The sequence below is a fragment of the Protopterus annectens genome, chromosome 1.part1 (assembly GCF_019279795.1).
Source record: "Protopterus annectens isolate FY-2018-M chromosome 1.part1, PAN1.0, whole genome shotgun sequence".
In the NCBI taxonomy this organism is placed as follows: domain Eukaryota; kingdom Metazoa; phylum Chordata; order Ceratodontiformes; family Protopteridae; genus Protopterus; species Protopterus annectens.
Window position 1 is genome coordinate 1027969151 of NC_056726.1, and position 25552 is coordinate 1027994702.

The 25552-nt window shown below is 41.4% G+C and overlaps 1 protein-coding gene across 1 annotated transcript in view; it reads left to right on the forward strand.

Moving 5' to 3' along the window:
• The window catches only part of LOC122808793, a 1139808-nt gene that overhangs the window by 517039 nt on the left and 597217 nt on the right, over positions 1 to 25552 (forward strand). Inside the window, exon 5 of the mRNA XM_044079839.1 lies at positions 4552 to 4824. Coding sequence (XP_043935774.1) covers positions 4552 to 4824 — 273 coding nt within the window. The remainder of the gene's footprint in view (positions 1 to 4551; positions 4825 to 25552) is intronic.

Consider the following 25552-nt stretch of genomic DNA (forward strand, 5'->3'; position numbering starts at 1 on the left):
CAAAAAAAAATCTACCCAAGCAACAGGGACCTCCAAAGCAGAAATGCAAGCAACCTACACCCCCCAAAACAACCCAAATGACACATAGCCCACAAACTCAGTGTGCCACTCAACCACAGCCCATAAGGCATAACAACGTACCCAGCACTCTAGTCATAGGTGACTCTATAGACAGGTACACTGATGTTCCACTCACCAGGCTAAACAATGAGAAAGTTACTGTCAGCTGCCTGCCAGGTGCCAGGATCCACCACATAATGCATGCACTCAGGTCACTTCACAGCAAGTGCAAATATGACTCTGTCATTGTCCATGTTGGTGTGAATGACCTGAGACGTACCTCCCTGGACTACATGAAAAGAGACATGGAGGAGCTTTCTGATCTTGTAGTCCAGGCAGGTGTGACCCTAGCCCTGAGTAGCATCCTGCCATCACCCAGAATGATACCACAGTACAAAGACAAAATCATTGACTTCAACAATTGGCTAAGCTTCTGGTGTCATTCTAAGGAGATCCAGTATCTGTCTACCTGGGATGACATGATCGGCAAACCACAATGCTTTGCCAGAGATTGGCCTGCACCTGCCGCCCTTGGGATTCTGGATAGTGGCTAAGGCTCTTGCCACCCCTATAGTGTTTTTTTTTTGGCAAGATTCAAATGACAAATTCACCACCGTAACAGGTACAAGTAAGCAAAATCTGAGGGTAATGCTACTTAATGCTAGAAGTCTAAACCTCAAAATGCACTCACTCGAGGCACTCCTTAAAATGGAGAACATTGACATCCCTGCAGTGACAGAGACCTGGTTCAAGGCTCCAGAAAGCACCCCTGCATTACCAGGCTATAATTCATACCACACCTTTTGGCCACCTAACCTGGACCGAAGCACTAAAGACAGAGGCATGTCCATATTCATTAAGGATATCCATATCTCCAGGCTAGTTGCTCAGCATAATGCATCTGAGATTATCCAAGTGCAACTAATTCTGGGCAAGATAGCAATGCAAATTGTGGCTTACTACAGATCCCCCACCATGCCCCAGGATTCCCACTCCTCATTTCTTGATACACTGGAAAATATTAGGGTACAACCTAACACCATAATAAAGAGCAATTTCAACAACCCCACCATTAACTAGGAAAAATACTCATGTACCAAATCTTGTGCTCAACGTTTTCTGGAATTCATAAATTCCAGTACCTTAGATCAGCTTATCTACACCCCTACCAGGGGCAGCAATATCCTAGACCTGGTCATTACCAACATGGGCAACCGGTGTTCCACACCAGAGCAATTCCTCGTTGCTCAGATCCGACCACAAGCAAATAACCCTAGACATCCACATCCCAACCCCACCCCCCATTAGGGAAACCAGCATAAAAACATTTCTCCAAAGCCAACTTCACGTTTCCTAAGACAGAAGTGGCAAACTTCACAACACCCATGCTGACGGACAATAGAGATACGACTGCTGAATCCTATACAGTCGCATGTTATAATCACTTACACAAGTGCTTGGATCGTGCAATCCCTAACAGAACCAAGATGCTGTCCTCCAAAAAAGTAAGCCACTCTGGTGGTGCCCTGCTCTAAACAAGCTCTACAACAGAAGAAAGAAACTGTTGCAAAAAATAGTAAAATCCCATGATTGGAGGAACTCCCTGGTCATCCTCAGTAAGAAGCTGAGATCCCTCATAATATCCTCCAAAGCTTGCTATGAAAACAAAATTGCCACTGATTCTAAAGACAACCACAAAGCATTCTATAGCTATGTCAAGAATCTCAATGGCAACACTCAGATCTGCTCTGAGTTACAGCACAATGGCACTAAATATACAGAACCAACTGATATTGCCAACATCCTGGCAGATAGCGTCCGTGCTAACCTTACCCCTCTCTCATCCCCTAAAGGGCCCATCTCTATACCAGAAGAATGCAAAGTACCTGTAATCACGGCTGCACAGGTAAAAAACACACTCTCCAAAGCCAAGAACACAGCATCCATGGAACCTGACAACATCCCAGGCTGCGTTCTACACCTCAGGCTTTGTACCCACTGAATGGTGCACAGCAACAGTTATCCCACTCCACAAAGGGGGAGCCACAATGGATCCCGGGAACTACTGCCCCACTAGCCTGATGAGCCTGGTCTGCAAGGCTATGGAGCGTATCATCATGGAACGTATAAACAATGACATTGGTAATCTCCAGACTCTGGACCCTACCCAGTTTGGGTTTGTAAAAGGCAGATCATGTCTCCTAAACCTGTTAGACTTCTTTGAAAAGTTTGCTAAAGCCGTAGATGAGGATAAGGTGGTTCACACAGCCTATCTAGATCTGTCCAAGGCTTTCTACACCATCCCCCAGTCTGGAATTATAGACAAACTCACTAAACTATGTATAAATCCCTATGTCACAAGATGGGTTGCCAACTGGCTCACTGACAGAACCCACACTATGAAATTAGTAGACTCTAAATCCAACTTCAGACCAGTGACAAGTGGAGTACCACAGGGTTCAGTCCTAGGTCCTCTCCTGTTTGGTATCTACTTCTCTGAAGTACAGGCTAACACAGAAGGTCTTTGGCTAATGAAGTTCGCAGATGACTGCAACCTAGGACCCATAATCAAAACTCCTAACAATGTGGACATTCTACAAAAGGGCCTCACTGAGACAGATGCCTGGTGTCAAAGCCATGGCCTCAAGCTCAATGCCAAAAAGTGCATTGTCATCCCTTTTGGTAAAAACTCTGTACCCATGAACTACCACATAGACGGTAGTCTACTTAACACCGAAAGTGTGATAAGAGACCGTGGGACATGGGTGGACAGTAGTCTCTCCTTTTATAATCATATCGCCACAGTAGTCAGGAAATCCTTCTATGTTGCACACCTCATCACAAAAGTTTTCTCATCCGGGAAAAAAGAGGTCATTGTTCCCCTCTACTCATCACTCATTAGACCCATTATAGAGTACAACGCCCCTTTCTGTATGTACCTCACTAGACATCTATAACAACTGGAAAGGCCACAGAAATACCTCACAAAGAGGATTACCGGCCTCAAACAGATGCCCTACGCAGACCGTCTCAAAGAACTCCAGCTTTACTCTGTCACATATCGCCTACTCAAAGGCGATCTCTGCCTAACATACAAAGCTATGTCAAACCCAGAGCTGTTGGACATGCTCCACGTAAAGAAATCCCAGCCCCTCTGAGCCACATGCTCTAGGGACCTAAACCTTGTTGCCACAATAAACAGAACATACTGGAAGTCCCAGAGACTTCCCATAGGAAACTACCTATCTATATGAAACAAAGCTCCTCATTAGCACTCTTCAAGAAAAATCTTGATAATTGGATGGGAGATAGGAAATTCACCCCGGGGATCACTTCTGTGGCTCTGGTTGACAGGGGCACAGGAAAATAATTTTCTTGGGTGGCAAAAGCCAGGTACTGTTTTGCTAGGCTTATATAGGCCCTAGGGTCTATAGCCTAGTACCTACCTATGAACCTATATGATCATTGTGTGAAGAGACACATTGCTATATTTAAACACCTTTTCCAAACTCTGCCATAGCTGCTCTGCCAATACATATATGCTGTTGAATCTCCACTATACTTGTTGATTCCTTATTAATAACAGACCCAGGAATATTGTAGTTATTGACAACCTTGATGTCTTCTCCATCAAGACAGATATTGGTCATGCCACTAGTTATAAGTAACTTCACCTTTTTGATGTTGAACTGGATGCAAATCTTGAGACACTGCTCCTTATTGCTTGACAGTAAATGTCCCGGGTCATTTTCACAATATGCCAAGATTGTCTTTTCATTGGCATAATGAAGATTGCTGATACTTCTTCCACCAATTTTTACTCTATACTCAGTTTAATTAAGTTCAAATTGTTTTATTTGCTCTGCATACTAATTAAATGAATAAGGAGACAGGAGACATCCTTGGTGCACACCTGTGTTGGCTTTGAACCATTCTGGTTCTCTTTGTTCAGTTCAGATCTAGCTTCTTGATAGTAATAGCAACTGAGATTGCGCATGATAAAGTGGTCTGGCACAGCCATCCTTTTCAACGCTGACCACAAGGCTTAATGATCTACACAATCAAAAAGCCTTTTGTAATTAATAAAACAGATATATATGTTATTCTGAAATGAAATGTTTTCGCTTTTTCTTGTCTTCATCTTAAAATTGTGATGTGACTTTCATGGGTACATTAAAGCTGTACTGAACTATCCATTAATCTGACTTTCCTAACCCAAGAAATCTCAGTACTGTTTTAATGTCTCTATTCTATAATGATGATAGCCTATGCATTCTGTGAGAGACTTGACTCAGATATTTGTGAAGTTCTTGATTTGGATTTTCAGTTGTCAAGTCTAAAAATTAAAAGTTAATTTTCTGTAAAATGTATTGTTTTAAATTTTAAGCAGAGGTCAGCTAATACTTTGCAAGCAGCTAATATGCACTGATCATCTGCGGTATCAGTTCCTGTTTTATTGAGATAAAATTAATGTGTTTATTTTTCATACAGAACCTGTGGATATTCAAGTAACTCCTCAGGGGGTGATTCCCATCGGAAGTAAAATAACAGTTCAGTGCAGCAGCAATTACCATGAGCTCCATGACTGTGATTTCTTTAAGAATGGTTACATCGTGCTCCAAATGTCCAAATCCTCCAGTAAACCTATATTCGAGTATATCATTGAGAAAACTACCAAGAAGGATGAAGGATACTATAAATGTAGATGCTACCGTTCGGATCGTGCTTATATTGAGAGTGATACTGTTCCTTTAATAGTAAATGGTAAGTGAAAAGTGCAACCATTCACTTTAAGGAAGTGTTTTTTTAATAACAATGTGTTCCTCAGTAGAGCCAGCACAGACACAGATAAATTAACTTGCAAACAGAGCATCCTCAAACAACAGAGCAGGACTAACTGTTAGAATTTGTCAACATGAAAGTGACTGTGCATTACCTGACTGTTGAATAAGCATGGCTATAAAGGTGAAGTGATTAATTCATAAGTGAGGTAATGAAACACTTGGACGTTTTGTCTTATAAACTCAAGATTTATCACTGCAACCTAGAACAGAATAATGCTTTATATCAGGCAACGCACTTAAGCAGAACAAAGCTTTCATGTACCTCTGAACATATAATGCCTTCAGATTATACATTGGTCAAAAGAGACCAGGATAGATGAATGTCTGATCATTGTGGGAAGCCTGCATGCATGATGATGAGCAATGAGTAGGGCATTTGCAGTGCAGGCAAGAGTAGTACACAAATTGTGACTGGCTGCAAAACAAGCATTAGCAGTGCAATATGCTAATGAGTGTATAATCAGCCATTCTATATGCTAAAGAATTATAAAAAAAAGGATATGATGGAACTATTCAGAAATGTATAAAATGAGTGGGAGCACATTGTGCTTAATTTAGCTCCAAATTTCTGGTAAACGGTACAACTGCAGACCAAGCCTGGTTTTATGTGCAATGGCACAACGTTCAGCTGCAGACCATGTCCGATGTCATCCAGTAAGGCACAGAGTATTTGGACCACAGTTAACCTACCATGCATTACCCGACACAGACATAGTGGATCACTACAGATTGGACAGAGACACCATAGAGGACATAGTTAACATTTACCAGCCCCATCTGAGGCCCCATTGGAATTTTGGGCTACCAATCTTTGTGGAAGCTAAGGTAAGGGTAGAACTGCACATTTTAGTTACAGGGACCTTTCAGCAACCTACAAGGGTACAGTGTGTGTATCAGAGGCCTCAGCACTAAGAATACTCTACTAGTTTCTTGATATAATGCTGCAACATGTGGGGAACATATATAGTTTCCACATACTTTTGTGGAGCAAGCCACCGTTATGCAAAATTTCTATGCAATAGCACATTTCCCTGACTGTACCCATATTGAAATAAAAGCCCCACATTTTCTTGGGAAGGAGGTATATCAAAAGAAAAGTGTATCATTCCATTAACTACCTGGTGGTGCTCTTTAATACACAAGAAACTGTCTATAATGTGTGTGCAGCACAGCCAGGCAGTTTCCATGATACCCACATATGGTACATTCTGACCTCTACATAAGGTTTTCAATGGTCAGCCTCCCACAGGAGCATCTAGTGGAGGAGGTAGGACATGGCCTAGAATCTTGGTTCATGATTCCCATCAGAAACTCACACAACCCCACCAAGCAAGTTTACAACACTTCACATGCCCAGACTAGAAGTGTTATAGAGTGTGTATTTTGGCTTCTCAAATTGCAGTTCCCCTGTCTAGATACATCAGGAGGAGTGTTGCAATATGACCTCTCTGCACAAATTATTAGTGCTCATGTTATCCTGCACAGCATCATACTAGGAAAGCAGCTGCAGCAGCTGACACAAACGAGGAATCAGCAGCAGCTGGCAATCATGGCAGATGGAGCTAGGTACAATGTGTCATACGCTGGCAAAGTGGCCCAGAATTGCACAGCACTCATTACTTATTGAACATAAAAGCTATGTACACACAAACAATAACATTGATGAATACAAGCAAATCAGACTTTACTTACCCATGCATTGGCTAACTAATTTGAGCAACAGACACAGGCAACATCAGGATAATTAGTTCTCAGGAGAAGTATCACAGTTCAGAAATTAACCTGTAACAAATAGATAGTACAAAAGATAAATCAAAGTAATCATTAAGTAGAAATAAATGATAGCAATATAGTGATATAGCCAACAAATACAGACACAAATGATGATGCATGCAAATAATACAGAGAATTGCTGTTCCATGCAATTCAAGTCCATCCTATACATCATGCATAATCATTCCGTGTCAAACAACCCAATTGGAGGTAGGGCAATGTCTGCATCATCTGCACACATGGATGAGAAATATATCTATACAACAATATTAACCACATAATGTAATCAAATAACTTAAGGTAAAAAAAAACAAAAAACTCTGCAGTTGTACAGTATGAGGAAGCATTTTTTCTAAGTATGCATTTCGGCTTGCTATGTGCATTGCACAATGAGATACAATTCCAGAGGGCAGTGCCCTCTCTAGTATCATCTGCAAAGTGTTTGAGCAAGCTCTTCTGAACAACTAGTCCTACTACAACAATTACTACAGAAGGTAAGCAAAGCAATGCAAAGTTAAAATAAATAGTTATTAAACTTGCACCAACACCTTTAAGTATTCAAACTTTGGCTGCACAAGTTGTGCATCACACATATAGGCACCCCCTAGGATGTAGATAGTGCAAAGGCCTGGGCACAGTCATCATTACTGGCACAGTCTGAAAGGTGTTTACAGGAGGGAAAGGATGACAAAGAGGAACTGTGTGTGTGTGTGGTAGGTGAGCTAAGAACAACTGTGCAATGTCAAGGCCACTATCTGCAGACATGAGGTCCATTCTGAAATGTGCATATCTGTGTGTGTGTGTGTGTGTGTGTGTGTGTGTGTGTGTGTGCATGCGTGTGTGTGTGTGTGTGTGTGTGTGTGTGTGTGTGTGTGTGTGTGTGTGTGTGTGTGTGAGACATCATGGTCAACATGTAGCATAATGTGTGTCAGTCTGCAGGAACACAACCACACCATTTTGACCAACACTGCACCATGGAGTCCTGGACATGTATTAGCTGTGTATGGTAAAGGAACAAGTCACTCACTGGTGGCCCTGACCACATGAACTACCTCTACCAGGAGTTACACTGCTAGTTCAATGACCCTGGTTAGAAATCAGAGTGCTACCTTAACATGAATGATCTGTAATCATGACGACATTCACAGTCATGGCAATATGGACAACCACGTCTGAGTGTGGACACAACCAAAGATGGATGAACAGTGGAAGAGCTAGCACTGTAGGGGTAGGAACTGGCATGTCCATGACCATGATGACTACCATCTGAAGATGTACCAGCAGACTGGGCTCATGGATACTGACCCTCATCAACAGATGATTCAGGACATCCAATGCTTGATCCATTATATCATACATGCATGGCTCATGCAGTCTTGTATGTCAGAATGCGTGACATACAGTAGTCTGACTATCACTTTCAAGGCCATGTGGAACTTGACTGTGCTCCCAAGAAAGGGTGGCAGCTACTGACTCACTGACCTGAAGGGGAATGTTGTAGACAAATCGTCTCTGAGCATCTCTGTGACATCCTTGTGTGTTACCTCACCCTCAAGATGGGAAGAAGGAGATCCCACCATCTCTTCACCTAGGTAACCACATTACTGTACTCAAATGTGTCCTATCAACTTGCTTACTCTCAAATGAGTCTGTGTCATAGATATGCATAGGTATAATGGCTGTGTCCATACTGTGGGGTGGAGATGTGTGAGTTATAATCCCCATGTCAGGCATGCCGTCTGCAGCCCCAGACTGTGCTTGGTCATCATCACCATCATCATCATCATCATCAGCTATGTAACCTCTGACATCAGGAAGATGAAGTTCCACAGTACTGGTGCCAGACATTGCCCCCCCCCCCCAAATACCAGGAAAACTGAAAAATAAAAGAGGTATAAACTTGAACCGCATATAAAATACCAGTGCCCATATAAACAGTACACACCTGCAAATGAGAAGAGTCTCAGAAAGAGTAATACGTATGAGTGATAACAAAAATGGTATAAAGGTACGCCTACTTCACATGCAGGAGATTACTGCATCTCAATGCCAAATGTTCCTAGATACACAGATTTCATTTGATAGAGGTATCACAAGCATAGAACTTAAGCAAACCTAATATGAATTTTAAAGAATTTCACATGAGTATTTTATATATGTGAATGGCCTACCTGGAGCATCAGCAGTGAAAATCCTCTGGTTGCCCTCCACTTCTGCCTCAGCATGTATTGCCACACTATCAAACTCTTCTGATGTGCCTGGATCCATTGAGGTCAAAAGGAACTCCCCCTTCTCAGTTAGTGATGGTTTGGTAGATGGCCCACCACCTGTAGTCCTTCTCTTAAGTGCAACAGCTTTCGCTCTGTCAGTAGACTTTATGTCGGACCATTTGGTATTCACTGCCCTGGCCACCCATGGCATTGACATCATCAGTCACCTGCCACCAAACATGGACATTGGTCATGGGATGGCTTGTCACCCGAGCAGAAATATAGTAGATGTGCCCCATGGAGACATAGGGCATGTAGTATTACTTCATTCTCTGCATCTGAGAGAGGGGCTGTTCTGTGAGTATGACTCCTTAGTTTTCGATTTTGGAGCTATATGCCTGTTATCAGAGAAATAAATAAATTATATGAGGAGAAACAACACACTTGGGGGTAGTAATGATAATTATGGGGAGCAATATACAGCCCCAATGTAGTCATCCATAATTATTGTACAAAACAGTCTAAAAAGAACAGTGCACATTCTGTAATACACATGTATGCATTTCCACCAGGCTAAAAGATATTAGTACAGAAGATCACAAACATATTTTATAATTGTACCTAGAACAATTATATACAACTAATATGGAAATACAACAGCATAATTACAGAACACTTTTGTTAATGTAAAAATAACCCACATAACGTCTACAATTCGGACAAATGGATGGACACCTAAGGATGTTGCCTGACCCCTCATGAAATAGAAAAGTGGCAAATTGCAGATAGTTTTCCCAAGTATTACAAATTGACAGTTTATTGTCAGCAATTTTGTTTGGCAGCACTTAGGTTCATAGGCTCATAGGTTGGTACTAGGCTATCAGCCCTAGGGCCTATACAAGCCTAGCCATAACAATTCCATGGCTATTTCTTCCCACACTATTTACTTCCCTGGACCCCTGTCTAACAGGGCTACTGACATGATCCCGGGGGTGAATTTCTTTGGGAAATCAAGCAGTCTTCCCTAGCACAACGGAAGTTCTATAGCCCCACCTCCAGCTTATGTGATGTAGAATCACCCCTAGGCACGAATACGATAAGTAGGACTCAACTCATTAGCATTCTTAAATCACTCAATCCGCTTGTTTTGCTGGACAGGTAAACATGGATCTAGTAACTGCATGATGACATGGACACACCTAAGGGTGTTGGCTAGGTAATACCTTGCAAGTGTCACTCATTAACAGTTCTGGGCATTCAGTTTTTTTTTGAGCATCCCTACAAATTTAAAAGTACACATAGGGTGCGCCAGGAAAAAAAAATAGGCTTATTGAGAAGGTTGAAGTTATATTACTGAGTTAGGCACAAACATCGATGTACACTTTTTTTAAATATTTTGTAAAAAGATGAGGTGGCTTTGCACATATGGAATGGAGATTGCTTAACAACAAATGTCTGTAACATGTACCATAAATAAAAGTTAAATAGGAAGGTTCATAATTATGGAAAACTGTAACAGAGTATTTGAACAAACGTAATACAATAAAGAAATGCACAACTGCTATCAGAAATTCACACCTTACAAACATATGTCTGTAACTTCTTAGTTTTTACCATCCTCACAATTCCAAGGATCAGAGACACACAATTGCACTGTTACAGGAAAAACTGAAACAGTCTGCTCACATGGATATACTGCAGAGTAAGTGTAACAGTCAGTATTACAGTGCTAAGGGCAATTGCTTCACAATTTCATTGTGCATGGTTGTGCAACCTGTTTTTTGTCTCCATGTGCCATTGAAATGCCATAGGTGCAGTGTTCAAATCTTGTAAAGATGCAAGCTACATGAAAGTAGAGATCAGAACTGTACACTGTTTAGAATGGTAGTTCTTATATGGGTTATTTTTTTCATTAACAAAAGTATTCCTTGATTATGCTGTTTTATTTCCCTAGTAGTTGTGCAAAACTTCTCTGTTTCACTCCTAAAAAATGCATAGCTAACTTTCAAATCACTTCTGCAAATAATACAAATATTGAGGTTGCTCCAATTCTAAATTATTAGCAGTTATAATAGACAACACTCAACATCTGACAAAAAAAAAAAAATCACATCACAAGTTAGGTCAGCCATATAGAGCCAAACAATATCTTACTGAAAGCAGCCAGATAATATTATGATCCACCTACCTGCTGCCTACATGTCTGCATGCCTCTCCTATTTACACCAACCTCCAGTCCCACCCTGACAACTAACTAAAGCAATGATGTGGTAAAATAGCCAGATTTGAATCAAGCAAGCTATACACTGCACAGCGCAGCATTGCTCTAAAACATCTGAATTGGTTCTCCTCACCTCCTCTCCTACGCTCAGCTTCAATATACACAGATTAGTCTTTCTGTCTGAAAAATACCCTGCATTAAGCATTGTACAAAATCTCCTGTCCACCAACAGACCTTAAACTAATACTTTGTTGAAGCACCTTTTGATTTAATTACAACATTCAGTCTTTTGGGTACACACTTGCCATCAATTAAAGAGACTCTGACTAACCCTAAATAAAGTTCAGCTGTCCTAATAGGATTTTTTCTGACATTTACTCACTTGCCTGCTACAGCAAACACCATGGTTTACAGAGATCTTACAAAGCATCAAAAGGATCTCATTGTTGAAATGTATCAGTCAGGAGAAGGGTGCAAATACATTTCCACAGCATTGGATATACCATGGAACACAGTGAAGACAGTCATCCAAAAGTGGAGAAAATATGAGACAACAGTGACGTTGCAAAGAACTGGACTTCCTCTAAAACTGATGAAAAGACAAGACAAAAACTGGTCAAGGAGGCTGCCAAGAGACCTACAACAACACTGAAGGAACTGCAGGAATTTCTAAGTACTGATTGTGTACTACGTGACAACAGCCTCCCATATTCTCCATATGTCTAGACTATGGGATAGGATTGCAAGACAGAAAAAAAACATCCAGGCCCAGCTAAAATTTGCAAAACAATACATCAGGTCTCCCAAACATATGTGGGAAAATGTGTCATGGTCTGATGAGACTAAGGGTGAAATTTTTGGCCACAATTCCAAAAGGTACATTTGGCACAAAAACAACACTTTGCATCACCAAAAAAACACCATCCCCACAGTGAAGCATGGTGGTGGCAGTATCATGCTTTAGGATTGGTTTTCTTCAGCTGGAACTGGGGCTTTAGTCAAGGTGGAGGGAATTACGAACAGTTCCAAATACAAATCACTTTCAGTCCAAAACCTTCAGGCATCTGTTAGAAAGTTGAAGATGAAGAGGAATTTCACCTTTCAATGCAACAATGACCCCAAGCATACATCCAGATCAACAAAAGAATGGCTTCACAGGAGAAAATTTAAGTTTTGGAATGGCCTAGCCAGAGCCCAGACCTAAATCCAATAGAAATTCTGTTGGTTGACCTGAAGAGGGCTGTGCACAAGAGATACCCTTGCAATCTGGCAGATTTGGAGCGCTTTTGCAAGGAAGAGTGGGCAAATATTGCCAAGTCAAGATGTGCCATGCTGATAGACTCCTACCCAAGAAGACTGAATGCTGTAATTAAATCAAAAGGTGCTTCAACAGAGTATTAGTTTAAGGGTGTGCACACTTATGCAACCACCTTATTGTACGTTTTTTATTGTTTATATTTTTCCCCTAACATATTTGTTTGTTTTTCAATTGAATTGCACAGGTTATAGGTCAGATTAAAGGTGGGAAAAGTTTTGAAGTGATTTATTGTAGTCTCATTTTTAACCTGAAATGGCCAATGAACAAACACCTATACTTCAATAGTCAGCGTTTGCATGATGCATGGCACTGCAGAGCATCATTACCCCTACGTACGTAACGATAATTGATGTTTCCCATCCTATTGCAAAAACTAATCACATTTAAATGGTGCTCCTCATGCAACTGTGATTTGCACTGTTACATAACAGAAAACAGTAGTGACATCATTATGATGAGACAGTTATTACATGTACAACAGACTTCAGGGTATGTACAACAAGCATCAGGGTATAATGTACTCCTTAACAGATATTCATTTATCATTACTCTTGAGAAATCTGATCCACACATACTTCCTGCCTGTATATATTGGTCATGATCCCTTTCAATTGTGTGATGACTGCTAAAATGTGGCTTCCACTGTGATGTGCTCAGGTGATACACAGGTCTAGAGTATATTGAGTAAGGTTGGCACGTGTTCGAATTCAGCATTGTAAAAAACAACTTATAACACTTTTCTTTAGCATAACATTTTATCTTAGAAAGTAGTGAATAGATTTGTTAGTCTCCCACCATCGTCCTGTTTATTCATTATGTACTCTACCATTATCATACCCTCTCCCTGCTTCCTATTTTCAGCACTATCCTGTAAGCAGCATTTTACATTTTGGTTGAAGCATTAGATCCATACAACGCACACAAGGCACTGAGCAGCAAAGAGCACTGCTAGTTCTCAGTGTATGTTAAAATAATGCATGTGCTCTTGTCTTTGGTCATGAGTACGAGCTTGGTAGCAGTGTTACACGTATAAGGAGTCCATTGCAATGCAGTCTATGTATTTCCATATATGAATGAGTATGGCAGTCTGTCATGGCACCATTTGCCATGTGTTCCATGAACTGATAGAAAGACAAGCATAACTGCAGAGAAGGATTAATGAACAAAATTAATTTATTTTGAATGTGTGGCTTATAATTACATTGCACACTGGGAACGCATCACAGGGACTTGTCAATAATCCACAGGCAAACACAAGACTTGCATGCAGTGATCTGTTTATAAACAGTCAGGAATGCATACCTGGCACTGCAGTGCTTGACATCTGTCACTGTACCTATCCCTCATCACATCACTGTTCAAGCTCTGTAATATGACACACACACACACACACACACACACATATATATATATATATATATATATATATATATATATATATATGTTCGTAGGTTCATAGGTACATAGGTGTGTACTAGGCTAATGGCCCTGGAGCCTTTACAAGCCTAGCCCATAGAAGTGCCCCAGCATAATTCCCAATGCAACAACTGGTGGAAATGATATGATTCATGACTTACTGCTACAGTATGTTGTGATTTGTAATTGACACTTTTTGTTGACTGTCTGTGTTGGTCAGACCACTATGCTAATTCCCACAGACATATGCCATGTTAAGTACTTCAGAAAGGCAGCTGTGTGCAAATAATATGTGTGTCTGGAAGGATGGGCTTATCCAACAGATCTTATTTGTGGACTTCAACATAATGGTAATATTTAGACAGGGACAGGGGTCTCCCAATGTCTACACTTCCTTTTAGGTGAAACATATACATTTCGCACATTGCTGAAGGCATCCCTTTAAATGTGTTTTGTCTGATGCTTGCAATCCTACTTCTGATGTAGTATAAGCAGTTAAAACAGGGTTCTGTAGAATGTGGCATGAGAAAGGCAGGTGTTTGAGTCCAGCAGTGTGTAAATAGCATGAGTGCATCTGACTATTGTGACAGACTGGCTTATTTAACAGATCTAAATTGTAGACTTCTACATAGTGGAAACATTTACACAGGGAGAGGGTTCTCTAAACTGTTGACCTCTGTTTCAGGTCAAACATATGCTTTGCAGCAAACTGCTGAAGGCATCTCTTCAAATGCGTGCTGACTAACACATACAACTGAACTTCAGCTCTGGTGTGAGTGGTTAATACATAGTTCTGTAGAATAGATATACAGGTAGGTGTTCAAATCCAGCAATGTCTACTACTATGTTTGTGTCACAGAAGAATGATAGACAGAAATGGCTTAATCAACAGAGAGGATGTGAATAATTCTAACTTGGTGTAATACTGATATGTCTACAGGAGATTGATCCTGCCAATAGTCATTTGGGTGAGTCATACTGATTCTAATACACTGCTTAAGCCGTCCCCCTGGTGCATATACTATGAGTATAAATGTGTAACCCCCGGTACATCTCAATGAGTACAAATGTGTACCCCCTTGAACATCTCCTATGAGTACAAATGTATACCCCTGGTACATCTCCTATGAGTGCAAATGTGTACCCCCTGGTACATCTACTATGAGTACAAACGTGTACCCCCTGGTGCATCTCCTATGAGTACAAATGTGTACCCTGTGATTCATCTCCTATGAGTACAGATGTGTACCCACTGGTACATCTCCTATGAGTAGAAATGTGTACCCCCGGCACAACTGCTATGAGTACTTCTGTGGTGTCAGTGATTAATACACAGGTTTATAGATTATGGACTTAGTGTTCAAATCTGTTAATGTGTAAGACTGTATGTGTGTAAGAGATTAGTGATATAAATTAGGGGCGTACTAAACAAATGTGATATGTATAAGTAACACTTGTGTAAACACTTACATGGCTATAGAATTTTGATCCCTCAACCCCCCCCCCCCATGGAGCCATTACCTCCCCAATACACTGTTGAAGTCACTTTCTCAGCTGTGTACTTTATTCGACATTTAATACAACTCCTTCCTTGGTCTCTGTCATTAATACACAAGTATATAGAGCATGGAGTCCATACCTCTCAATTGTACAGATTTTAGCAGAATATCCAGATTTTTTCCCTCATATTTTTGGTCTGTTCCTTATTAAAAAAATCTGTTTATTTTGACAAATCTTTGGGGTGATCTAAAGATTAAAGTCACTAAATACTGACATGCATTTGAGTTTCAGTCCTCATAACCTTTAGAAAATGCATTATAACACAAATCCTGTTACTCTAGCAACTTTCAAAGTTAAGAGCAATATTTGAAATGTGTTCCTATTTTTGGGCTTTGTCCCCCCATTAAGTCAGGGTTTGTCCAGATTTCTAAAGCTAAGAGATTCAGAGGTATGTCCAAACAGGTAGCACAAAGATATGACTGTGCTACAAGCCCAAACAGAACAAATAAATAAAGAGATACACAAGCCATACTGCACACAGCCAAACACATAGTGGGTAGTCCATGCAAAACAGCACAAACAACTGTATGACAACACCTGTAGCATCCACACATAGAGGTGTAGTCCATGCAAAACAGCACAAACTGTATGACAATCCCTATAGCATCCACAAAACAAAGATGAAACACACACTGTAGCATATATCTGTCCATATCTATAATAATAATAATAATACTGCACTGTAACTGGATTGTTGTCTTTATGTGTGAAGGTGCTTTGAGAGCTTTTCTCCCAATCTCTGCTGAAATGGAGGTAACTTCATTGCCCATTCAGACCAACCCAGTAAACAAAGGCCAAGCTATAAATAAATAAATCATTTAAACTGAATAATATCAACTAAATATTTCTCAAGTATTAAACTTGAGCTCCCATATCCAGTAACATAAGACCCATACTTTGCAACACAGAATAATCTTCCAGCTATGATGAGACATTCCTGCAGCCCATTAACATACATGATTAGTCAAGACCATAAGTAGCTACTATAGCCAGAGCCACTGCAGATGCAGGCCACCCTACAGAAGCCACCTGGAGACGCATCCAACTGTGTGGCCGGACTTTAAAACACAGACTGCAACAGATGTACATGCAGGGGGCAAAGGCAAAAGTGAGATTAGCATAAGCTGTTCCAACCACTTACAGGAATGCCTACCGCAGACTGTGTTGTCCTGCTCACAGGATGTACACCCAATGTGACTTTGGGCCTTTTCACCAATGGGTACTAATACAAGCACCCTATCTCCTGCTTTGAATTTTCTCAAACAAGCATTTTGTTATACATTCTCTGCCATGCCTGATGTGTTCTCTCCATATGTTATTTCACAGCCAGCATCACAGTATTTAACTTGTTTGGCCGATACAAAAATTGTTCTATTACACTTTTAAAAGGGGTGCTTTTGGTGTTTTTCCCCTCAGGCTGTTTGTTATATAGTTATTCAAAATGTAAGACTCCATTTGGGTTTTGGGGCACTTTTACTGAAGAGAATGTATGGCAGTAGCATCCATACATTTTCCAATCTTTTTCTACAGCCTTCAATAACCCAAACTTTAAAGTTTTGTTAAGTTTTCATCTAGGTTATCTTTGTGATGATGGTGGTATACAAATATTCTTATCTCATTTACTTTAAAGCACTGGCAAAGTGAATGCATCACTCTGGACATAAATGGTCTTGCTTGGACAGTCAGAATGTCTTGTGTAGTTCCTACCTTAGAGCATTACAAATGTATTTACTATGGAATTTGCATTGACCGTTCACAGAAGTATTGCCTCAGGAAATTTTGTCACATAAACAATATTTACCAGAATATACAGGCAGTTATTATCTGATTTCATAAGTAGACACAAAATATCCACTGTTATGCATCCAAGAGGGAACTCTACAATGGCCAATCTCAAATAGTACCAGAGAACTTTAATATTTTGAATAAGTACTGTTGTTTGAATTTCAAGGAAGACTTTACCAACATTCTCTATAATCTTTGTGATACCAGGCCTATAGTCCTTTGTTTTCGCCATTTCCTGCCTGATTCTGGGTTATTACCTTTAAATACAGTATCCAGTATTTCTCTGACTCGGTAACTGTTTACTGAGACTTATGAGCTTGCATCAATAAAGAGACCAGCCAGTGCTATGCTATACCATATATGTTCATCTAAATCTCTATGTATATATGTAGGGTCTTTATGCAAGTAAGCTTTTTAAGATACTTGGGGTATGGTAGGCAGCTGGGTCTTTTAAGATGACACAAGTCATGCAAATGACTTAGTAAATGATTGGCAAGTGACTCTTTATAGGTACTTCAGGTGGATAATGGCAGAGCTGCTAAGTTTGGTGTCCCTAGGAGAGTGTTCAGGAGGAGTCTGGAGTATGCTTGTGAATGAGAGGATATGTCTGGGTCCAGAGAGGTACCCCTTCCAGATAGGGTTGCCAACTATCTGATTTTTGACCGGACTGTCCTTTTTTTAACAAACTGTCCGGTTACAAATTTCATTCAAAACCAAACACGTGTTTAGTCCGGGTTTTGTGCCGCTGTGTCTGCCACAATTTGTTTTGCTTAATTTCAAATTTCAACACAACATCCAATACACTTCCGGTACCAGAAATTATAGTACAGTAGCACTCCAATCGCTGCTTACTCTCACGATAGGTCAGAGTGCTTGGGGTGACTTGCTATTATGAGAAAGTATCAAAATCTCGTGGGCGTTGAATTAACAGGTATGCCATGTCTCTTACAGCTGACGTTGGGAGTGAACACTAGGATGAAGAAAATAAGGTGAGCTGCAAACGTCATGTGCAGAATTTAGGAGGCAGGGTGTGGGTTGGTTGTTGTTAAGCTTGAGATGTACCGGTAAGAGATACTACTACTGTTGAATGAGCAAACAGGAGTACGGGATATGTATATGCCCAGACAGGGTGGGATCTCACTTGTGTTAATATGAAATACTAGCAGTGGTGTGATATGAAAAAGCAGCAACTGTACAATTTATTTTTGAAAGAAATGGATAGGTTTGTAGTTCTAGTGGCGTCCCTTTCTATTTGAAGTTAAATAGTGACAGCTGGAATCCTCCTGACTGGTGTGTCCCATGATCGTTGGGTTATCACCTACTTTATTAGCTGTTTAGAGGATGCAATAAGATCCACTTCCTATGTACGACAGTTTTATTTCGTCCCGTTATAACTGAGAGACCGATGTATTTTGTTTTTTAAGCAGTACTTCACATATTTATTTATTTCAAAATTCAGTTAAATTTAGGGTAAAATAAAAGTAAGTTTGTTTACAGAAACAGTTTGTGAACAAGCTCATGTTTAGGGTTACCAGCTGTCCCTCTTTGTGAGGGACAGTCAGACTTTGGGCAGTTGTGTCCTATGAAAAAACCTAAAAAATGGCAAATGTCCTGAGATTTTAAGACAAACCCCCGGATTCATGAAGCTCGGTGCAAGGCCGGTGTAAGGCTTGCGCTGGCCGTGCAGTGTATAAATGGCGTAGCAGTGCCACATGCATAGTAATGAGTGCGCACTGCAACCACAACCACGTGCATAGGGCACGTGCGCGAGTCCAGGGAGCCTAACTAGGTTGCGCTCGGAGGCGTGGCCAAGTCGGCTGTTGATGAGCAACCTAAAGTGCTGAATCTTACAGCCCGCCTGCAATAGTAACCGCACCTATCAGTGTCCGTGGATAATGAAACGTATGCAAAGTATGCTACACATTACCCGTCCACACAAAATGGAGAACCAAACATAAATGGATGAAATACAAAATGTTCCCGTTCATGGAACAAATGATACTTAGAATACTGTGTCCATTACGTAGTGCACTGTCAGCAGTCCTACCCAGTGGAGGTGTACTGCATCATGTCAGCACGCCGCAAATACACACAACTAGCCCCATGGGCATGGTCACCAGCAGTCCCACAGTGGTAGTGATAGTACACAGCTGGGCAGTCGTGGCCATATAACAACCATAAAGAAACTAGACATCCCAAATCACATCCCAAACACACACAAACATATGTATAGTAAAATGTGCTATACACAGCAACGTAACCGTCACATACACATAGGATGGCATATGCCGAATCGGAATATCCAGAAGCAGAACCCATGCATGCAAATGTAATACACAACAACCCCTCTATAGCACGTAACCCGCACCCATGTCCGAATGTCCACCTAATCCAGCTAGCAGCCTTGCGCAGCTGTACACCTACACAGAGCGGGTATACCCCATATGTAGTAGGAAGTATGGTCCTAGGCAGTGACAGGCTTGCAAATATGTACCCCACATATGTCAACATCCCATCCCAGGTACTGAAATCCAAATGGCTGCATGTGAATGTGTCGGCAGAATGTGTACATCCTGCATGTGGTTACTGACCTGTTGAAACCCCATAGGTGTTCACACGCCACAGTGTCCATAACTGTACACATCTGGACAAAACATTATGTGTAGCCACGGTACTGATGAGTAGCTATGCAGACATGCAAAACATAATACACAGAGTGGAACAGCTGTCCACCATGCAGGTCACCCCAGCAGGGTTGCCACATATACAGATTGTCAAGGTGGGACATCACTTGTAGATATGTGTGGATTTGCATGGTAAAACACCCACGGCCAATGCAAAGGATAGAATAACACGTATATGCCAGAATGAAAGGTTATTGCATAGCATGTGAATAGCTTAAGCTATCCAATATAATAGTCATGTGTACCAGATACAAAATGCCTGTAACATGCAAGTAGTAACGAAGGTAAGAAATATACTACTGTGTTAATATCACAGGACATATGGCACGTGTCAAGTGTTGACGCAAGACACAAATGTCCAAAATGGGGCCTCCACCGCAAAGAGGAACAAGTGCTAACCCTACCCCCCACTGAAGTATCGTCAGTATAAATACAACCCAATCACACACCAACACCACCGTCCAACCTATGACAGCAACAAAAGCTGGACAAAGACTAACACGATGCGTGCACAAATAGGGACACATGTAATCTGTGCTCTCACCACCTTCTACAGGTCACTGAATAATAGTATGTACATACGCATGAAATGCTGTGAAGGATGTGTGGTAGTCCCCAGTATTACAGAGGTATGTACACATATATACTGTAACCAACCGTCACATATGTTCACTGTAACACAGCATACCTGCAGGTAATACATAGTTCAGTCATGTGCTACATAAATATCCATGTATGAATGACTACAGGGAATAGTCAAATGTGAATTGGAACAATGCACAACATGGAATATGTATGATAACCAGCACCACCCACATCATTGTATGCCAACAGCATAAGCTATTGTCAGTTGTCCAAACACCCGTGTCTGTAAACACAGATTGAATATTATAGCACGCCTGGGTGTGGGTAATGCTGGATTTACCCTCGGTTGGCGTCGCCCTCGGGACCAAACAAAGCCAACCGTGGGTAAATACAGCATTATCCACACCCAGAAGTGGGTTATTGCTATTATACCATGACATTATTTAAGAAAAGAAACTATTAATTTTCTTAAATAATGGCATAGTATAATGCCTGTTTGCTGCCCTTCCGCAGATGTCTGGCATCCGCAGCAGTTCTGATGTACTGCGTGCCTGCGCTGTACATCAGAGCTGTGGGCAAAAGCAATGGAGAAACCAATATCCCCGTTGCTTTTTTTTAGTGTTTCGCTATGTTAAATGGGTTTAACATAGCGAGACAGCTTTAAAATAAGCAACGGAGATGTCCGTTGCTTATTTTAAAACTGTCTCACTATGTTAAACCCGTTTAACATAGCGAAACACTAAAAAAAAGCAACGGAGATCTTGCTTTCTCCGTTGCTTTCTTTTAAAACCTGTCTCGCTATGTTAAATGTGTTTAGCATAGCGAGACAGCTTTAAGATAAGCAACGGAGATCTCCGTTGCTTATTTTAATGCTGTCTCGCTATGTTAAACCCATCTAACATAGCGAGACAGGTTTTAAAAACCGAGTTATACGAATGGAAAAAAGTCCGGGCGACCGGACCTTTTTCCATTAGTATAACTCGATTTACAACAGGCACGCTGGCCAATCAGCGTGCACGGTTTGTAATAATAATGGGGGGTCATGGTATAATAAACATGGACAAACCGTGCCCATGTGCCTCGTCTGACATTCGTACACGGTCAGGGCAGTTCTGTACACTAGGCAGACAAGACCAAACCCAGAGCACCACAGGAACATCCTGACAATTAAAGACCTGTATGTGTCGGGACTATAAGCCTTTGTGTTCTGAATATCCCTGCGGTTACGCCATATGCAGCCTGGGTCCAGAGCATTAGGGAATAAGGAATGTGTAACATGTAGTACCACACTTTTCCCAGCAGGAGATTGGATGCCTGTGACGTAAGTGAGTGCGGGGGGGGGATATGTTAATGTAGCTATGTACCATGGGTATGCATATAAATGAGACAGAACACCAAACGTGTAGTGGTCACAGCAACCGGCCAACGTGAATGCAGTCCCGTTTGAATTACGAGTATAGAACATATAAATGTGAATGTGTAATTAATGCGTCTGTGCCGTAAAGACAGTTAGATATGTAAAGGTGAAAACGTGTTTCGCATACGTCCGTTAACAGGATCAGAGATATGTTACTGGTACTGTCACAACTAATACAGGCCACGTAAGCACAAAGACTCAGTAAACATATGCATGTGCGCCTGCGCGTAACCCACAATAAGGAAATGCAAGTGCGCCTGTGCGTGTGTGATCCGCTCACAGCAGAGTAAATTAATGCTGTTTCCCCCACATTAGTTATACATGTCTCAAAACTGTCAGCCTCTGAAAGTATGGAACCGGACAATGCCATGCAAAGTACTGGTACAAATAGTGAGAAACACAAGATATGTGCTAAAACAAACATAGAAAGTGGATAGAATAACGGGTGTGTTAGTAGCAGGGATTGACGAAGGGTATGCATTCATAACCTGAACTACTTGTCAGAAGGTGCCAACATAAGTCTCAAATGAAATGCCAGCAAATTGCCAGATAGACACAGGTTAATGTAAAACACACCTAAGATAAAGGGTCAACCATCCGTACACTCTGCCAGTATCTGTACAGTGGAAAGGTATGGTATGGTTATAGATATGTGTACACAGGTAATCCACAGACATTAACAAAGCAAGGTATGAAACGAGGAGTTTACATGTATATATGTACACACAACAGACTTATGTCCTGTATATATGATACATGGGTATAAATATGCCAAGTAATAGCTAATATGGGTAGACAAACAGACATCCACGAATGGGGAATATACAGCAGCAGTCAAAATCATTGGCCAGAAAGTGACAGTCCAGCAAGTTCTACACTTTAAACATGCATATTGGTGTCCATTGTAGGACTCCAAAAATTTATACATTCGCAGTACCTGCTGTGATTGACGCAAAAGACGTGACAGCCACAAATACGAATCACCTGTATATGCACTAGAATCAGGTGCAAGGGTGATGACACATGTGTCCATGAAATGCATGACGTATGAACTGATATCTCTAGAGTGGGGAGTGCATATAAGTGTGTCCACATCTCAGTACCGCGCACATTAACCATGTGTAATGTGTACCGTAGACAGTTGTCAGGCATGGGAACCTGGGTATGCAGAAATGGGCCTAGGTGTTGTTTGGCAGAGAATTCATAGGCCCGCCCCGTGGGAGGGATGTGGGTATAGCACATGCCTTTATTCTCAATAATGGTGCAAAGTATCCACTGGATAATGCGGAAAGCAATTTGGAAATATGTACAGCCCTAGATCAGTGTCCTGTCGGCGATTCCCATGGATGGACATGTGTACGACCAAGATGGTACCCATAACTGGAAAACTGTCAGAATAACACAGCTGCAGTAAGGCATAGTACAGGAAATACAGATAGGGACTATATTATAAATACCCCATACAAAGTCAGACCGTTGTGCGAATACTGGCGTAGCCATGAATACAGATGTTATGAGTGTTACTAATCATGCAATGGAAATATCAGTCACTATCACCTACCGCACAGTCCGTAATGCCTAGACAGCAATCAGCTAGAAAGGCACATCACTATGTGAAATGTAACAAGGGCAAAGGTCAAACGTCAGGGCGTGTACACATAATGACAACAGGTCAAGGGTATGAAGGAGCTAACCTTCCAAAATACATGTACTGAACTGGTGATACTAGGCGGACAGGTGAGAAGAAAGACAGCAGGACAAATGGGCAAACATGTATAAGTCATACCCCGGAAAATGTGAATGACAACGTATGCCCTGCAAAGGTCAATGTGGAAGGTAATTAGACACAAAGGTAAAGTGTCCCCAAGGGTGTCACGAAGTGTCAACATAACAATTTCCAGACCCCCATAGTCGTACGTGAGCCCCGCCACTGACGGAAAGCGCAAATATGACGCACACATATGGTACATGAAAGAACAATTAGTGTGGATAAGCGGAATACAACTGTCTGTGTGGGTGTGTCCTGCAAATACAAAGTAATGGCATGTGGGCTGTCATGTTGCCATACACTGTGTGTATTGTAGTCAGAAAGTTGGTATGTTGTATCAGACACATACTCTGCAACTGTACAGATGCACGCAGACTGTGTAGAGTTATGCCTCATATGTTTGCTGTGTTCCACGTAACAGTAACAGTCTGGCACTCTCATTGATAACTGATGACAGGAAGCAATGACAAATGTGATGAAGACACCAAATCAGACAGAAATGCCATACTCATGCATAACATATCATTGTGCTCACTATCAATGTTTGTAAGAGCAACATGTCAATACTGGCCCTGAGTGTCCCACTATCACATAAGGCCTTGTCCAGATATATGCTCCATGAGGTGGAGTGTTATGAACAGAAACAGATACATGTGTGTGGAAACATTATTATCCACTGCAAGATGATGAAATGTGCTGCAGTAGGAAGTGCAGTACTGTCCGCAGGTATGTGCTGATATGTCAAATTAAACAGCAATCTACATGAATTACCTATATTGGCGACACCTGTACAGATGATTATAGTGGGACATACACACGACCATGCACACAGCTCAGATAGACATACACACATCATAAACAGGCAATGATACACAAAGTCTATGGCATGTACGAGTACAGTGACAGTACAGCAAGGATAGCTGCCTGCCAAGATATACAGCAGATGTCTGTAAGGGCGTGTAACACCTCCCAGAACATGGACGTTGCATGGACAATGTTTGGATTTGCATCGTACCCCATTGCTATGTGTAAGCTGTGCAAATATGCGATACATGGGACAGACAGCTGTCCATGCAAGAGCAGTGCTATGGGCATAAAATATGTATATATAAATACATTGAGAGAGATACAGACAGACACATGTGGCAAGGCCGGTAGTGGAACTTACACATCACTACCCTATCACACCACAGCATGATGCACGAGAACACGCTACGGTGGTCGCTAACCACAGCAGACACACAGGCATACCACTAGGTGCGTCTCAACATCCGCAAACACAGAGATGTCAGCAGGATATATGTATGTTGCGAAGCGTCTAAAACCATAACCTACGAACCCATGCGGCCGGGAGCATAGACACACACACACATCTGGCAGGCATGGGAATTGACCTTACACCTACCTACCCTATCACACTACAGTATGACACAATTACAGAATGCGCTACTCAAATTACTGAACACAGCACTGTCAGAGGCATACTTCCAGGTGGGTGACATCATCTGCAAAGGAATAGATGCTGATAGCAAATGTATGTGTTGTGAGGCATCTAAAAGCATTGCTGTCTCCAGAGGCAGCTGGAAACACACACACACACTTGGAAGGGCGTTGAACCTACACCTACCTACATGAACACACTACAGCATGATGCATTTACAGAATGCGCTACCGAGATTACTGAGCACAGCACTGTCAGAGGCATACTTCTAGGTGGGTGACATCATCCACAAAGGAATAGACGCTGATAGCAAATGTATGTGTTGTGAGGCGTCTAAAAGCATTACTGTCTCCAGAGAAAGCTGGAAACACACACACTTGGAAGGGCCGGGATTTGAACCTACACCTACCTACATGAACACACTACAGCATGATGCATTTACAGATCGTGCTACCGAGATTACTGAGCAC